This window comes from Sitophilus oryzae, unplaced genomic scaffold (assembly GCF_002938485.1).
Source record: "Sitophilus oryzae breed Bouriz unplaced genomic scaffold, Soryzae_2.0 scaffold_829_pilon_pilon, whole genome shotgun sequence".
Taxonomy (NCBI): domain Eukaryota; kingdom Metazoa; phylum Arthropoda; class Insecta; order Coleoptera; family Curculionidae; genus Sitophilus; species Sitophilus oryzae.
Window position 1 is genome coordinate 745,570 of NW_022147449.1, and position 18,007 is coordinate 763,576.

At 32.7% G+C, this 18,007-nt stretch overlaps 2 protein-coding genes across 5 annotated transcripts; one reads left to right on the forward strand and one right to left on the reverse strand.

Moving 5' to 3' along the window:
* Positions 1-12,226: 12,226 nt before the first annotated feature.
* On the forward strand, positions 12,227-14,020 carry LOC115889711. Of its 4 annotated transcripts, none has more exons than XM_030909776.1 (4): positions 12,227-12,739; positions 12,886-13,117; positions 13,243-13,416; positions 13,469-14,020. In XM_030909776.1, exons 2-4 carry the CDS (start codon positions 12,890-12,892, stop codon positions 13,928-13,930), a joined length of 864 nt encoding a protein of 287 aa, XP_030765636.1. In that variant the 5' UTR covers positions 12,227-12,739; positions 12,886-12,889; the 3' UTR covers positions 13,931-14,020. The 4 variants fall into 4 exon arrangements, with proteins under 4 accessions (XP_030765636.1, XP_030765635.1, XP_030765634.1 ...); XM_030909775.1 differs by having other exon boundaries at positions 12,227-12,357; XM_030909778.1 differs by having other exon boundaries at positions 12,538-12,580.
* Positions 14,021-14,600: 580 nt separating this feature from the next.
* On the reverse strand, positions 14,601-17,357 carry LOC115889706 (putative nuclease HARBI1). Its single transcript, XM_030909768.1, has 2 exons — positions 16,387-17,357; positions 14,601-16,071 (listed from the first exon to the last, which is right to left on the reverse strand). Exons 1-2 carry the CDS (start codon positions 17,066-17,068, stop codon positions 15,653-15,655), a joined length of 1,101 nt encoding a protein of 366 aa, XP_030765628.1. The 5' UTR covers positions 17,069-17,357; the 3' UTR covers positions 14,601-15,652.
* Positions 17,358-18,007: the final 650 nt, after the last annotated feature.

Below are 18,007 nucleotides of genomic sequence, written 5' to 3' on the forward strand. Positions count from 1 at the left end.
TTATCGTGTTACAGACAGACGGACAGACACACAGACGGACAGACAGACAGACAGACAGACAGACAGACAGACAGACAGACAGACAGACAGACACCATGAAAATATTTTGTATTTAGGTTATTTATGACCCAAATGTCTCATTTTGAGTGAAATTAAAAAAACTTTTTTTTGCCGATCTTAATAGCCTATCATACCTGTTGGTATGGTCGGCTAAAAAATATCCAATTCATGATTTTACCATTGCTTATTTAAAATCATGTTTTTGTCGATTTTACACATATTTTATTTTTTATCTCGAAAACTATTTATTTATCGTATGGCTCGTACACATGGAATAAAAACAACACAATGTCTATAAATATAAAACAAAACATCAGAAAAGTACAAATACAACAATGTAAGGACGAATAGAATGTAAAAAAGTATGTATATCAAATATTTACACTCATAGAATCAATCCAGTCGATTGCTGTCCGAGGAAGATCAAGGAAGTCATTTACTGTGCCAGTGCGATAAGCCGTCATCTCGCAATCCTGCACTATGTAGCAGATGGTCTGGTTCCCCCTGCCGCAGCTGCACAATGGATCAGCGATCTTTTTCCATTTATGAAGCGAGTCTCTACATATTCCTTGGTTTGAACGTATCCTATTAGCGGTTTTCCAGACACGACGTGGTAGATCGACACCAGCAGGTTTGTTATCAGGGTTTAGGCGAGAACTCACTTCTGGGGTAACTACTTGACACCACGAATGTTTCCATGACTCGCTGATACTAAAGTCGTCATCACACAGCTTTTTGGCGGTCTTGACAGTAGGAAGTCTAGATTTAAGTCTACTCGACGATGCCGCAGTTATATCCTCGGGAAGGTCAGTATGCGTTATAATTTTCTTGCCCTCTCGAATTAGAGTCTCTTGCCTTCTTAGTTCTGGTGGTGCTATATGGCTCAGTTTTGGCAAAGAAGGAGGGAATAGTTTTTATACAGCCCGTGATGAGATTCATGGTTGAATTCAACTGTACATCTAGCTTGTGGGTGTGGTGGCTATTCAGCCAGACTGGTGTGCAGTATTCAGCAGTACTGAACACAAGACCCAGTGCTGCGCATCGGAGGGTGGAGGCATGAGATCCCCATGTCGATCCGCATAATTTTTCTATGATATTATTCCTGGATCTGACCTTCGCTGACGTCTTCTCCAGGTGTGGCCGATATGTAAGAGTTCTGTCAAGTATGACACCTAGGTATTTTGGTGTAACAGGGTTTCCATTGAAGTATATGCTAAGTCGGCGGGAAGCTTGCTTGTTGTTTAAATGAAAACATATACATTCGGTTTTATTTGGGTTCGGAGACAGCCTCCACTTTTTATAGTATTTCCATAATACTTCCAAGTCGTCTGTCAAAATGGCTTCCGTTTCTTCTACGGTCGGGCAGCTTACGGCAAGGGCAAGGTCGTCGGCGTACGCAAATTTTCTACTGGTCGTCGTTGGAATGTCGGAAATGTTAAGTGTAAGTTATCGAAAACTATAAGAGATAGGTAAAGGTTAGTATAATAAAAAAATATGAGATATGAGAGTAGTTTCTAAAAATGTAATAATATACTGGGTATTTTTTATTTAAAATAACAAAAATGCTGTCACTTTTCAAATGATCCGTCAACACTCTAACGGTGATAATATTTTAGATAGATGGAGCAGATCCCTTTATATAAAAATCCAAATTTTCAAAACAATCCTATCCGGTATAATTAATAGAGTATAGTATCCTAGTATAATTAATAGATATTTTGGTAATCTGGCCAGCTATAGTATGTCTTCATGTGTAGTAAAAATTAATATTCTTGCTTTATCAACAACGAAGTTACAGGGTGGTCAAAAGTGCCGCTAATACCTTCGAGAAAAGGATGGTACGGCTGTGCTCGACTTGGAAATTTTTCTTTGTCCTGCTGAGACTATCAAAATGTTGATATAATACCATGTTGACGTTTAAACTATCACTTCAAAAGCAACTTTTTTTCTAAAGTCTACCATGACTACACCGAGTTATCGTTTCTTTTTCACTGTTATTAACATCCTAATTATTAGATATTAATAGTGTTTAATAGTGTTTAATAGTGTTTAATTAGTGTTCCGGTAAATTGTCGATTTTAGAATAAACTAATCGTTTCTATCTATTTTTATTAGAATCGTCATAATCAGAGCGCTATTGTTGATACCGTTATGTTATAAAAATAAGGTAATTAAGGGCTTATTTTTTCGTATTTATTGTAATTTTGCCAATATCTACGGTTTGAAAGAAAATATCGAGATGCCGTTTTTGCTGACTTTTTAAGATTTTATTACTCTTTAATATTATCTGAAATTGCATGCTTTGTTGTTATTTGTATTTTTTTTTTGAAAAAACGCGCGATGTTTGTTAAATTGCAAGACAGCACCCCTTCCATCTACTGTCAAATGCATATTATTATGGTATTATATAAAGCAAGAAACTCTCTCTTAAACGAGCCCTCATCTCTTGGATTCCGATCATCCAGTCTGGAGTTATTAACATTTAAATAAAAACAGATCTATCCTTGCCCCACCACTTTATTTTAGCTGATAGGGGAAAATAGTTCCAACAAAAAAAATCCAAAATTTACTGGAGATTTTTATAAGAAATATGTTTGAAAAATTCAGTTTTCTTGTTTTCCATTGCAGTTGCATCCTCTCGCGACGCACAACGGTTCAACAAACTTAAAAATAATTTCCAGCAATTTATCATGGGCTCTTTAGTCACAAATATTTTTTTCGCAGGCCCGACTAATACTTTTCGAGATACAGCCGAGAGCTATTCGTAGTGGGACACCCTTTACAAGAATAGAATATTTTTTTAAAAATATATGTTTTTAATATTGTTGTACAGATTAATTATGTTAACGAATAAACCAAGTACCTAATAGATATGGTTTTAATCAGCGATGTCAGAAATCATCAGCATGGGTGGTAAATCTTATTAATCGCGTCTTGAAAAAGAACTTAAACCTGAAAGCTGCTGCCACTTGACTCCTGAATAGAATATACCAGAGGCGTACACATACCTAGTAATAATAAAGAATTGTTGATCATTCAAGAAATTACATGTTACGATAAAATAAATGCAATAAACTTGCAGTAAGGCATAGTTGCATAGATTACTACAAGTAATACATATAACGTTTAATAAAATAAAACCTAACTAACAGTTTTAAGCAGGGTTGGAAAAAATCATGATTTTTTTGATTTAAATCAGATTTTTTTGATTTTAATTCAAAACAATATTTAAATCGGATTTCCAAATGACTAGGACTTATTTCCAGTTAAAGTGCTATCATGAATGGCTCAATCTGTACCCCGATGCCGATAAAATTAACAATTCTACGGGGCGTGTGATTTTTCCACATCGGTCATCAATATATTCCGCAAAAAAAGTCGTTCGCTTCAGATCAAAAGGATTTTTTTTCAAACGGCTCAAAAGTATAATTTTTTGTCATTTTAACGCCTAAACATAAAAGTAACAGCCTAAAGCACTGTTACGCCTAAGCACAAAAGTACAAAGATATATTATTAAACTGATAGTAAGTGTCAAATTCAACGAGTGTACAAATTGTTGCTCGATTACTGTTTATATTATTTGCAATGTTTGAAACTGGTTAAAAAATTATTTGTAATGTTTAAAAAATAGTATGTTCTATTCGGAGTAAAAATGTACTTTTTGTGCCTCCCTTTAACGTCAGAATAGCTTTACGAGGGTCCTTCAAAGATACAGCATCGTCAAAAAAATACAATACGTACAATTTTTACTCCTAATAAAACAATACAGTATTGTTCCGAAACAGTCTTAAGTCGAGAATGAAATTAGTATGTATTATCTAATGTTAAAGTGTAAAGTATTTACTGTAGATCAAAATGTCGGTACGAATTTAAAAACATACCACCGATTCAAAAAAAATATAAAACAACATATTTTCTGGCAACGATTATAGATTCTCGGGAATGAATATATTGTCTCTATATTAGAAGAACTTAGTTCTGCACTAGACTTTGCCAATGATATGTATTCGAACAGCGATTTTTTGTCACTTATACATAAATTTTACAATAAATCCCTGCGTTTAGCGGTCTAATGAATTCACACGAAATTAGTTCAAAAATCGGTTCCACAATTAAATTGATAATTGATATTTTTAATAGTTTTATAACATTTACAATTTTTTTTGCGATTTACTATCAGTTATATATGTTATAGAAATCTTTTTTATAGTTTTCTAGGGCACATTTTTATAACTTTTACAGTTATTTTTTGATTTATAATAAAGTTTCAATAAAATTATTTTTTTTGATTTAAATCACAGGATTAAAATTAAAAAAATCACTTGATTTAAATCATGATTTAAATCATTTGATTTAAATCATGCCAACCCTGGCTTTAAGTACTTTACGTAAGTACTACTAAGTTTACGTTTAGTAACTTTTTTCTATTTTTCTTACTGCAGATCGCCTGTTGCAGTTTGCAGTTTCATTGCTCCTTGTTTTAATTTATTTAGGTTTCTTTCTGCTTTCTGTATTACTTATTTATTCTATATTAGCTTTGGATGGTTTTCTGCCGATATCATTTAGATACACAAGTGTCTACTCTAATCTTCAATTAATTATTTCAAGACTACCGCAGACAACTAACTATTGCCTTGAGACAAGCATAAGAGGGTTAAGCATAACTATGTTTTATGATTGATTATAATGGAAAACTGTTGGAAAACTCATACCTATTTAATTCATGTTAAATTGGTACCCTAAGCACCATTTTTTTGCTGCACCCTCTTACTATTAATTTCATTATAATATATAATTCCATTAGAATTTTTTACACCTAATACAGACGACACATAATTTTTTTTTATTGAGCTTAAAAAAATTGTTGCTTTATTAAAAAATATATACTACTTATGTTATGCTATAACTGCCATGACCATGATCGTAAATTCAAAAAGTTCCCTTACATATGCAAAAATTTATGTTAGTAGACCAAATATCGAAAAGAGTCAAAGGAAAAAGTGGTTCAGATTTATTTTACGTATACCAAAGCATGGGTCTAATGAATAAAACGTAGCAAATGCTTTTACTTCAAATTAATGAAGCAAAACCTTCGAAGTATATGAAAAATCAATTTGGCTCTAGAACCGAAGGAAAAGCATTTGCTACACTATAAAATGCAAATACTTCAGGTAATGTGAATAAAGTCATGCTTTTGCAGACTTCATGTCCGTAGTAGTGACACGTGATACGTGTGTGGTAATTATGGCGTTTTTAAATCATTTAAAACGTTACCGTAAAACGTTACAAAAGACGTGTAGAGACATCACAGGCTGATTTTAGACACCTTTTTTGTTTCAACGAAGTAAACGTGCAGGTTAACTAACCATTTCCTTGGTGAGGAGAATAATGAGACACGAGGTGGGGCATTATCATCTTTCCAGGAAATGAAAGTGTTTTTGCGATACATTGCTGATTCGGGTTACCAAAACGGCGTAGGGGAAAAAATCATTGGAATTCACTAAAGCACTCTGTCAACAACAATTGCCAAAGTAATAGACAAAATATTGCAAAAAGCAAATCTGTGGATAAAATGTCCATCTTCCAATGAGGGAATACGTAAAGCCCAACGTCTTTGGCATCAAGTTTATTCGTTTCCAGCTGCAATTGTTGTTTTGGATTGCACACATGTTCGAATTCCAAAGCCTTCTGAATTTGGTGATGAATATATAAATCGAAAAGGTTTTGCTAGCATCAATGTACAAGCAAATTGCGGTGCACAGGATATATTTACAAGTATAGATGTACAATGGCCTGGTTCTACCCATGACAGTAGAATCTGGAAAAGGTCTAACATTTGTGCCGTTCTATTTCGCAATACACAACGACAGTTGCTCCTGGCAGACGAAGGGTGTGGAATAGAGCCCTGTTTAATAAATCCATATCGAAACCCAAATACACCAGAAGAAATACGACACAATAATTTGTTGAAGAACCAAACAATATGTTACTTTTCAAGAGTTCTTTTAAACACTGAATAGCGACAATAAAAACATACATATACAAAAAATAATAATAACGTTAGTAAGTAAAAAAATATAAAATGTATTTATTTGAAGAATTTCTTCTTTGAAATTTCTTGAGCAAAATTGTATGTAGGTAATTATAAATTGGAATCGTCTTACAAAATGACTGTTGCAGAAAATATGTAATATTTGATTTTAATAATTCAAAATTAATACGATACTGTAGTAGTATGTCTTATTTAGGAATCTATTATTTTCCGAGTTGTTTTCATTAAAAAAACTGTCTCTCTTGCCTAATGGATAAAGGGGCCCTGGAATGATATTAATGTGTTCATCCTAGAATAAAAGAAGCTGTGGCTCAGCAGTTAGTTTAATATCTGCCTACTGCATAAGAATGCAGGGTTTGATCCTCAGCAGGTCGTGGGATACATCAGGATACACGAAAAGACAGATGAAATGACCAAACAAAGCACATCAATGCCATTTATAGGCCCATAACCATTCTGCGACGCTGCCAAAGTAGTCCTACAATGGTGGAGTAGTTCACCAGGTATACCAGATAAGCCAAGGTAGAAAAACAATTAAAGCGGTAGTTCGTCACTAACAACGAAGGCATTGTAAGCTTAATAGTAATCTACAGTTGACAGAATTGAAGGACGAATGTATTTTTCATTGTACTAGGCAATGATAGGCCATTTACAAAGAGCTATATGGAGGGTTCAATATCCAAGTTGCAAGAGGATAGGACTGGAGAATGTAACCTAAGGATCAGAAGAGGACCACAATAGATCTGGAAATATCACAGTGGATCAGGCAGATCAAGCCACCTCAAAACATCTAATGTAATCTCAGCCGGTATGGTCGCTGTATTTATTTAAATAATGTTTATTTATACAGTCGTACCAAATAAAATACTAATTTCATTTAGAGCCACTATTGAGCCAGCACCTCGAGGAAGGCAATTTTAAACCATCTTGTGTATATTTGTTTACTACCTCTTAAATAGTGCCGTACGGATTAGAAAACAAAATGTACGTTGTCACAGAATATCTCTATGGTATAGTGTAATTGTGAAAAATTGAAGGGGTGGGCCGCAATAACCAGGAAGCTCTATTTTAATAACATTATAAGAAATCGAAAAAGAGCTGCTCGGTTCTTGCTGCAAACCCACAGTAAGGCAGCTCCAACTATCGTCGCCATTTATGTACTGTTATATTGCGAGAACTGATTGTTGCAGGAGATGATCGGCCAATTTTTTTAAAGGGTAATTCACTAAAAATCTCAGTTTCGAAAAAAGTGGAGCTGCCGGTTATTGCAGCCAAGCTTTCAATTGCTTTTGCAAATCACAAGTCCATGCTAGAGGCTATACATATGTTCTGTATAAAGCATAGTATGATAAGAAGATCAGTCAAAAAATAAATATCCAGGATGGCTAATGAATTGTTCATTTTTTAGTAATTATTGGCGTACGCCTCTGGAATATTCGTATATGTTTTTAACGTAATCTTATCCGGTGCCTTAAAACTTTTCACTCGCGTTGAGGTAATCGGTTAGAGTTAATAATCGCGAATAGTAATAAAAGCAAGAGAGTAGCTATAAATCTCTGTGAATTGACGCTAAGAATGCCATAAAGTCGAGTGCGACCGTGTACAAATTCCCACAGGGCCGCGAAGGATTTCGACTTGGACGCGGGTTGATTCGGAATTTTTCCCAAATGTCTACATTACGAAAAAAATTAACGCTTTTAATACGTATGAATATTTAGCGTTTCTAGAAGAAAGCCATAAAAAATAGACACTAAATATATTTGCCTCATACCTTGTTGATTAGTCAATGTTGATTTAAATGAGTCAAAAAATTTAGCGCCAAGCAAAAAAAAAATCTAAATTGGTTAAACTTTCGGGTTAAACTAAACTATAAATGTTGCTATGAGTGGCAAACTCGTTCTATATTATTTAAGTATTGTCTCTGGAGATTAAACCTCAAATATATGTATAGTCTGTCCAACGACAAAATTCTTGACAGTGATAGATGCTTGGATAGATGTGTCTGTCATTTTAGTTTTAAAGTAGTTTATTTTATTTTACAAAGAAATTAGTTGGTACAATTGGAACGCATAGCAGGAAATTAATATATTTAAAATTTGACTGATAAGTGATTACTTCAAAATATTGTGAAAAAAACTGTATAAAACTGAAAAAATGTAATCGAGTTATTTTATTAAAAAACGGTATGTGTTATTAAAAAAGGTTTATTAAAAAACGGTTGGTATAAGCTTCAAGAAACTTCCCGCATTTATTATTATATTTATCAATATAACTTATGTACCAATAAAAATTTATAATATTCCACAGGAATAAATAAAACAACATAAATAAAACCAACTATTTTATTAATAATAACACTTACCAAATTTTATACCTCAAAGATTGATTATCTGATGACCTTTAATCTTAACTTTTTTTAAACCGGTACCTTTTGACATTATTTTTCTGCAGTAATCCATTATTTACCGATCGTGTGATGTCGATATTTTAGAGCTACTCCAGTAGTATATGTTTAGTACGATCCTTGTACCATATACGAGATGCACTTATCTACGACGAGATGGTATACAAACTTTATTGATGATAACTTTATTGGTGTATAAGACTTCCTGCCTGAGCAGCGAGTATTAACTAAAAACTGTGCTCTGGGTCTACAGTTAATTTTCCCTCGATTTTTCCTCCACTTGGCTTCAAAAGACACAAAACACACGTAATAACACGAATCAAAATGCATCATGTTCCAAAACGCAGATATTTGACATAAGTTGACACAAAATTATAACCTATAATTTGGCAAAACTTTGACAAGCCTCAAAAATCTAAAGGCGAGTCCATACGCATCGGTGCGCGGCGCGGCGTCCGTTTGTCGTTCATCGTTCCGTCAAACCAATCAAAGTTCCGTCAATTTAAATATGATCATGTCATTTTTGAAATAAACCACTAAAAACAACAAGTGACGACGTATGACGGATTTATATTTAAACCCATCCATAGTTAACTTAAAAAATATTAGAAACTTTTTTTAGTAAAATAAATAGATTGGTATGGCACGTCATCTGCTTTTCTTCTTTCATCGTCTGTCGAAATCTTACATGAGAAAAAAAAACAGAGTATACTGGCTATACGTGACAGCCATCAGACCTATAATGACCTATGGTACAGTGTGCAGTTACCGGCTGGCATAAAACCAACCAAACAACGGCACAGAATAAATTGTTGAAATTTCAAGAAGCATGCTTAGCGGTGACTGCTGCCTTTTATTCTATGCCGTTAAAAGCTATGGAAAACCTACTCGACTTACCTCCTCTTCAAATTCTTTTGGAAAAAAAAGGCAATAACCTACATAAATATTTCTAAATATGGCACGAGAATGCCAAGGAAAATCAAGTTCGTACATAACCCACTAGTAGGCGAATTACAGTCGGATGAGATTTTGTGGATCTACTACCAAATGGGATACGCCGAGAAACGCTTTATTACATGCGGAAATGTGTTGGTACACGGTAGGTACGGTAAAATTGGGGTGTGTTTCTCAATTTTCCAAACTGAGTTTGGTGGAAAGCCGACTCTGCTGAAGATGAAAAAGCCATGAAGCACGTTATGTGTACCAGGTGTACCTGCCCTGCTGCTGGGAGCAGGGCCAGGTTTGAGATGCTTGGGACAAATATTCTAAACTTATCAGACCTGGGAGACATATTCCTCGGACATACCAGGCTATGTTAAAAGGTTCGGTCTTGAGGATGAATGTTAATACTTTTTCTCTTAGAAGTTGCATAGAAATAAGAAAAGGACCATAATAAATTTGTAAAAACACAGTGGAATAAACCAATAGCCACAGCAAAAAATCTAAAAATTTAATCGATGGCATGTGATAAAATGGCAAATATTTATTTCAGTTGAACTGAATTTTTTCATGCTATAATATGATACAACAGTGGAAATGTTCACGTAGTTGTGGCTGAAGACATCCGAACTGCACTTTAGATTGCAGTTCTTCCTCTTTGGGTTCCCATTTTTATAATACTTTTTGCCTGGTCAAATCATGCAGTTTTTGTTGTCTCCTCACACTGTGGGTGAAGTTTGGTGTTATTTAAGTCTACTGGACATATAGTTGTGAAACGTCGAGTCGCGCGTTGGTCGAGCAACCGTACAAACCAAAGAAAACTTCTCCCTCACTTCAAATAATTAATCAAATAAATAATTAGCTTTCCAACACTTTTTTCCAAGTGACCCCTCTAATTTGATTGTAATACCGGGTGGTGCATCGTCGTCGGAAACATAGGAAACCCGATACAAATTTTGAAATGTTCAAATATTGGCTCCCCTATTAATTTTACAGCCGTTTTAAGTCGTAAAGAGGTTTTTAAAAGTCGTATGCTTAAAAAAGAGTATGCTGGATACACATGCCAAATTTGAACAATTCTGGACAAGCTGATTTTAAGTAATTTAAGAAAAACTGCATCTAAACTAAAACTGAACAGGTAAGTTGTCATCCTATAATTTTGTCAATGCCAAAATGTATTTTCTAAACATTAGGCTTTTGCTTGGCTTTTGCCTCATTCGAACCAGTTTTATATTACAAAAATGCATTTCGGGGACACTAACCGTATCATTTTAACGTAGTAGTGTTGTAGTCCGCAACAAGCTAAATCATAGGTTGAGTACTATACCTGTTCAGTTTTAATTTAAAATTAGTCTTTTTTAAATTACTTAAAATCGGCTTGTCCAAAATTGTTCCAATTTGGCATGTGTATTCAGCATTTTTTTCAACAAACTTTAAAAAATCAGCAGACCTTTAAAGAACCTATTTACGATTTAGTTGTAAAATTACTATAGGAGACAATATTTGAACAGTTCAAAATTTTTATGGGATTTCCTATGTTTCCAACGACGATGCACCAACCGGTATACAGGGTGTTTCAAAAAACATGTCCCATCAAACATGTGGAGATATTCCCCAATTTATATCGACATATTATGTCCGATTCTGATTTGTTTCGTAGATACAGGGTGTTAAAATCTTTATATTCTTTCGATTTATTATAATTTTCCTCCAAGTACTTTTAGTGATTCGAATGAAATTTTGAGGATAAAAGTTACTATAAGTGCTGCATATTTTAATGCTAAAAAAGTGGAGTTAAATTCATCAGGGACGGTGCATGAATGTTATCACTGGGAAATTTAAAAAAAAACATGTGCGCTACTGACTTTCTTCTTTTCATATCAAAATTGTGTAGGCCCTTTAATGCCAATTAAAAGTTATCTCTTGATATTTTGTCGAATTCGGCCTCCTTGATGAGATAAACGCAATTTTATTAATCACAGTTAATAAAATTAAAATAAAAATAAAATTAATAAATTTTTATATTTTACCTAATTTATTATTAAATATTATTACTATTAATACAACCTAGAGCAATTTCAAATAAAAAAAAATAATGGTATTTAAAATAATTGCGAAAAATCTAATTTTAAAAAGTTTTAACATCCTGTAACTCTAAAACTATGCATTTCCATACCCATGTTTATAGGGACTTTTTTTCATATTTTTTGATGAGGAATCAGTGAGTACTAATTTAAAATTTTGGCAAGTTAATGATATTAAAAAAATTTAAAGGTTGCTATTAGACTTGGATCAAGGCAAATTAATAAAATTGCGTTTATCTCACCAAGGAGGCCGAAATCGACAAAATATCGGCATTAAACTGCTTACACTATTTCGTTAATAAGAGAAACAAAAGTCAGTGGCGTACATGCTTTTTTAGAAAAATATTCTGTGATAACCCATATGCACGTGTCTCTGGTGAATATGTCGACACTTTTCTAGCATTAAAATATGTCGCATTTATTATAGTAACTTTTACCCTCAAAATTCCATTTGCAATGCTAAAAGTACTTGGAAGAAAATTATAATAAATCGAAAAAAATATTAAAACTTTAACACCCCCTGTAGCTGCGAAACCAGAGTCAACAGAATCGGACCTATGCTAATATGAAAAATAAATCTAATTTTTACGTGAGGAATCTCCCCACGAGAGATGGCACATATTTTTTGAAACACCCTGTAGAATATACCATACTGGCAAGCGACACCTTGGGCAGGCTGCCTGGAGTGGAACTCTATAAACCAAATAGCGATCGAGAATACGGTCGCTTGGCCGTTTGGCACTCTCTAATGCAATTCGGATGATTCCGGGCATAATACGAGAGACCCGAACGTACTAGAGATAAAGACAAATGAATAGGTGTTTCTTCCAAAGCGATAGTAGTTCTATTTCACTTCAACTTATTAAATCGTATATCGATGTTGCTTTGTCTACGTTTCATGGAATTTGACATTTGACTTCACAATTTGAATTACGATATTATATATTATTTGTATCTGTTTGTATTTACAATATATTTTTATAGTTATTTATTTTATAGTTTACCTTGAAGAAATTAAATTATTTTTATTGTTTAAATTGGGTGAGTAGGTACAATAGTATTGGATGTAATACAAGTAGTATCTTTTAAATCTTATGTGAAATTAAAATAGCATCATCTAAACATAACCTTTTTTTCAATTTTTTTACATTTGCATATTTTTCTTTTATTACGTTTTAACCAGTTTTAACATTTGAAGAGGTACATTACATAGGTTTTTCTTTTTTTTTGTATATATGTATTTATTTATATTATTAATTTTAATGTACTTCTTGTCTTGTTTTTTCAAAACAATTTATACCTACTTGGTTGTTAAAAATGCGATTTTGTGTTTTATGTACGTATAGAAGAATGTGCAGTGAAGTAAGCCCTTTAGCTGTGAGCTCTGAAAGAGCCTCAAGGACAAGTCCGGCGCAGTGGTCTGCTATGGTTGATTTTTTTCTTGACCATCCAGAGATGGTAACCCGGACATTTTCAGGGCTAGATGCCCGACAAAAATACAATGAATTGTGGAAGGAACTGGCAACCAGCCTTAATAGCATGGGCTATGGAGCAAAGACTCCAGACAAATGGATAGACGTAAGTGTAAACAGGGCAAAGTTTGCATGTTTAAATAGATCCCAGTTATTTAATATTAAATTAAAAAATATGTTTGCCTATTTGTTTTTTATTTAGAAATAAATTAATTAAATACATTGTTACAGGCCTTTACAAAATGGAAAAGTAAAGTTAAGGCAAAAGCTCAGGCAATACGATTGGGGTTAAAAAAGACTGGGGGAGGGGCTCCTCTTCCTCCACTAACTCCAATAGAGGAGAAACTAATGGGCATCTTAGGATGGACCATTGTGGTTGGAGACGGAACACCTGAATTAGGCCTTGTAAGTTATTTTGTTATTATGTAGTCCAACAAAAATATCATTGTATTTTTAGGAGAATGTTTCTATGCCATCAACATTGTCGTCTACTCCGAATATAGTCCAGGCTAGTAAAATTTTAACGATGCCACCATTGGTCCCTTTAACAAAAAGTGAAGCTACACCTGTTCATGTGCCACCATTGGTCCCGGTTGAAACTACACCTGTAGCAGTAGTTCAGTCTCCAGTACTGCCTCACACTAGCTCTCAATCAACATTAGAAGCCAACTTTTATGATCCCGATGATCAGACAATGACTGATTCGGTGAATCCAGCCCCCATAGACAATAGGGAGAACGTACAGAAGCGTACAGCAACAACCAGGAATTTGGCTAAAAAACGGAAGAGGGTAGGAACTGAAGTCACCCTGTCCAGCATGCATCAAGAGACACTCTCTGTGTTAAAAGAAATTAGTAAGAATATAGGAAGACTTGCCGACAAGCAAGGGTGTAATTGCAATTGTAATTGCTTAAAATAAGTTTTTTATTTATTTTTATTTTGGTTAGAAGAATTTTGCTTTTTTAATTTTAGTTATCAGAATCGATTTTTTTAAGTTTTATTTTGTTGATGGATTTTTTTTTTAATTAATTTATTTTGATTATTAGAATTTATTTTTTATTTTTGTTATCAGAATTTATTTAATTTTTGATTTTGGTGATGGGATTTTTTTTTATTTGTTTGTTTCGATTAGAATTTTTATTATTTTTGTATCAGAATTTTTTTTTAATTTGTTTATTTTGGTTATTGTTACTAGATGTTAGATTAGTATATTTGACTGAATATTAGGATAATTTAAGGAGTATGCCTTCATTTAACTTTGTTGCAATACTTTCCAAAGATTTTGTTTAGTTTTAGTGTTTTTTTTGTTAAACAATGCAAATGTTAACTTTTATTTGATTTTTTTAGTTTTGTTATGCGAATTGATTTTCGTTTTTTTATTGACATTTTTGTTACTAGATGTTAGAGTAGTATATTTGACTGAATATTTTAAGGATAATTTAAGAGTATTCCTTTGTTCATTTAACTTTGTGCAATACTTTCCAAAGATTTTGTTTAGTTTTAGTGTTTTTTTTTTTTGTTAAACAATGCAAATGTTAACTTTTATTTGATTTTTTAGTTTTGTTATGCGAATTGATTTTCGTTTTTTATTGACATTTTTGTTACTAGATGTTAGAGTAGTATATTTGACTGAATATTTTAAGGATAATTTAAGAGTATTCCTTTGTTCATTTAACTTTGTTGCAATACTTTCCAAAGATTTTGTTTAGTTTTAGTGTTTTTTTTGTTAAACAATGCAAATGTTAACTTTTATTTGATTTTTTAGTTTTGTTATGCGAATTGATTTTCGTTTTTTTATTGACATTTTTGTTACTAGATGTTAAAAGTAGTATATTTGACTGAATATTTTAAGGATAATTTAAGAGTATTCCTTTGTTCATTTAACTTTGGTGCAATACTTTCCAAAGATTTTGTTTAGTTTTAGTGTTTTTTTTTTGTTAAACAATGCAAATGTTAACTTTTATTTGATTTTTTTAGTTTTGTTATGAGAATTGATTTTTGTTTTTTTATTGACATTTTTGTTACTAGATGTTAGAGTAGTATATTTGACTGAATATTTTAAGGAGTATGGCCTTTGTTCATTTAACTTTGCTGTAATATTTTCCAAAGATTTTGTTCAGTTTTAGTGTTTTTTCCTGTTAATGTAAATGTTTTAAGATTTGTTTCTGGTGGTTTAATTTATATTTATTTTTTATATAATTACATGTACCGTATGATCGAATAAAAACGGCGTCAGCGATGGCTATGAAATGAAGATCGCTGTTATTTTATATGTAAAATTATATGGGAAATATTATCGATCGTCATTTCTTAGCCATCGCTGACGCCGTTTTTATTCGATCATACGGTATATAGTATAAGTGTTAACAAGTGGTATTATTGAAAAAATAAATAATATTTTTGAAATACAGCAGTATATTTATTATTTAAAGTTTAGTTTTATTTAACGTTGTAAAACATAAGAGATGGTGATTAAGATATAATACTAAAACTGTTAAAAACTAAATTTAAAAATGTAAATCATATAGAATAATTATATTTATTAATTTTTTAACTTAACATATGTATATAACTAAGAAAATAAAAAATGGATCATAAAATTATAACAATTTAGCAATTTTAGTATTAAAAAGCAATAATTTTATCTTTGAAAATATCTATTTAGGAGTTGCTGTCTGACTTGCCTAGCTTCTTCTAATACTGGCAAGCCTGGAACTTGATTGTTGCCCTGGAAGTTGATGATGTCCATATTCAAAATATTGTCTTGGAAATTGATCTCGTACTGAACTGCAGCTCTCAGAGATATGTTATGTAACACCGCACAAGCATTTATTATTGTTCCCACTTTAATAGGATTATACCGGAGTTTTCTTTCTCCTAAAGTGCATCTAAACACAAGTTTTAAGCGTCCATTACACCTCTCTATTATACTTCTTGTTATCTTGTGAGAGTGGTTGTATCGGCCTTCAGGACTGTCTGGATTTGGATTTTCAAATGGTGTTAACAGCCATGGCTCCAATGGATATCCTGAATCTCCTAGCAACCAATTATTTCTTCCTCCTAAAAGAATATATGCAATTTTAGTGTTTTTAGGCAAAAATTTTCTTAGAATGCTTTCAAAAGTAAAAAATATATCTTAAATTATAATCAAAACTAAATCAGCAAATGCACTCTTATACACATATTAAACTGTGGTTTTCCATGTTTAGATTTTATTTCAATTTATATTATCTTAGTTAGCTTATTAACTACACTATTCAAGAAGATAAACTACAAGTAAGTACCTAACAATGGTATTCTAATTGCTTTTCATGCAAATTAATAGTTTTTCTCTCGAGTATATACCTATATATTACAAGTTTATTAATTACTTACCTCTGTTATATTCTTCTTCAAGCAAGTGTTTTATTTGAGAACCTCTCCAAATAAATGCATCATTTGTTGAGCCTGGATACATGGCATTAATATTAAGAATTTCTAATTTGTCGTTACAAATTATTTGCACATTTTTGGAGTGAAAGCCCTTCCTGTTAACATAAATGTGTTCCTCATGGGCAGGTGCTAAAATTGCGATGTGGGTGCAATCTATGCATCCAATGATTCCTGGGAATCCAGCTTTTTCCATAAAGCGCCTTTTTATATCATTTCTTCTTCTTTCATCCATGGGAAATTTAATCCATAGTCGACTTAAATTTGTAGCTATACAAGTGGCTACCTCATCTATACACCTGCTAACCACTTGTTGACTGGCCGAGAGCAAGTATTCTTCACCCACACCTCTTTGGTAGTCACCAGTCGCAAAAAATCGCAGCGCAACTAATATGCGGGTTTGACGAGGAACCCGTGACCTTCTCTCTTCAGCTTCCATAAATGGCATTAAAGTCTCAAACAAATAGTGGACTACATTTTTATTTAATCTGAAGAGATCAATGAACCTCCTATCGGGCAATGCAAATGGATCACTTGCATCTCGCATGGTTCTTTTTTGTATGCGGTTTTGGTACATTCGTTCATCGTTTTGAACTTCATTTATCAAAAACATCTGAACCGGCAACATTTTTATTACAAATAATCACTGGTTGAAGAACCAAAAACTACAAAATAACAAGTAGGAAGAACTAATAACTACGAAAAACTACAAAATATCTAAGAACTACTAAAAACTATGAAAATTTAAAACTACAAAATAACAACTAGGTGGGAAAAACTAATAACTACGAAAACTTAAAAACTACAAAATAACAACTAGGAACAACTAATAAAAACTAGGAAATCGAATCTACGTAAACCAAAGACCAGCCAGAGAATAGATGTAAAAAAATGTGAGGTTATTTTCACTCAGACGTCATTTTTTCTTTGTCCAGTTTGGCAATTAGACAAAATAAGATGTTTTCAGGATTGATTATATAAAAAATCTCTATCCGATTAGAAGTACGAATATTGCCGAGATTATACGATAGTCTTAGAGATTTGCTTATAAAGTTTCAATAATTTCAACGATCTCTATCTCTTCTCTTACTTATCTCTTTCGCTTTGGAGAAAATGTCGAGATACAGAGTTCCACCCCTGAGTACATGCCTAGGAATGAATAGCTATGGCGATCTAGTAAGTTGGAGAGAGCAAAAATATGAAGTATTTAATATACAGTGTGGTCCGAACTGTATTCCGGAAATTTCGGCAGCATATTTTGCAGATAAAAATAAGTGAAATAGTTTGTATAAATGTATGTCCTAAAAGGCTTAGTTTCGGAGATACAGGGTGTAGAAGTTTCATTTTTATTTCGATTTTTTCCAAATAATTTCTGAAGTAACGTCAATATTTGAATGAAAATTGGTGTCTGGGAGTTTTTTTGACATGAGAAATTTGATTTTGATTTCAATATGACTCCTATTTGTAGGGGGCGCCACCTGCATATTTTTAACTGTTTTGAAGAGTAATAACTTTTCGTCCGTACCTGTATAAAACTACAGAGTCAAAAAATATAAATTTTCGTGAC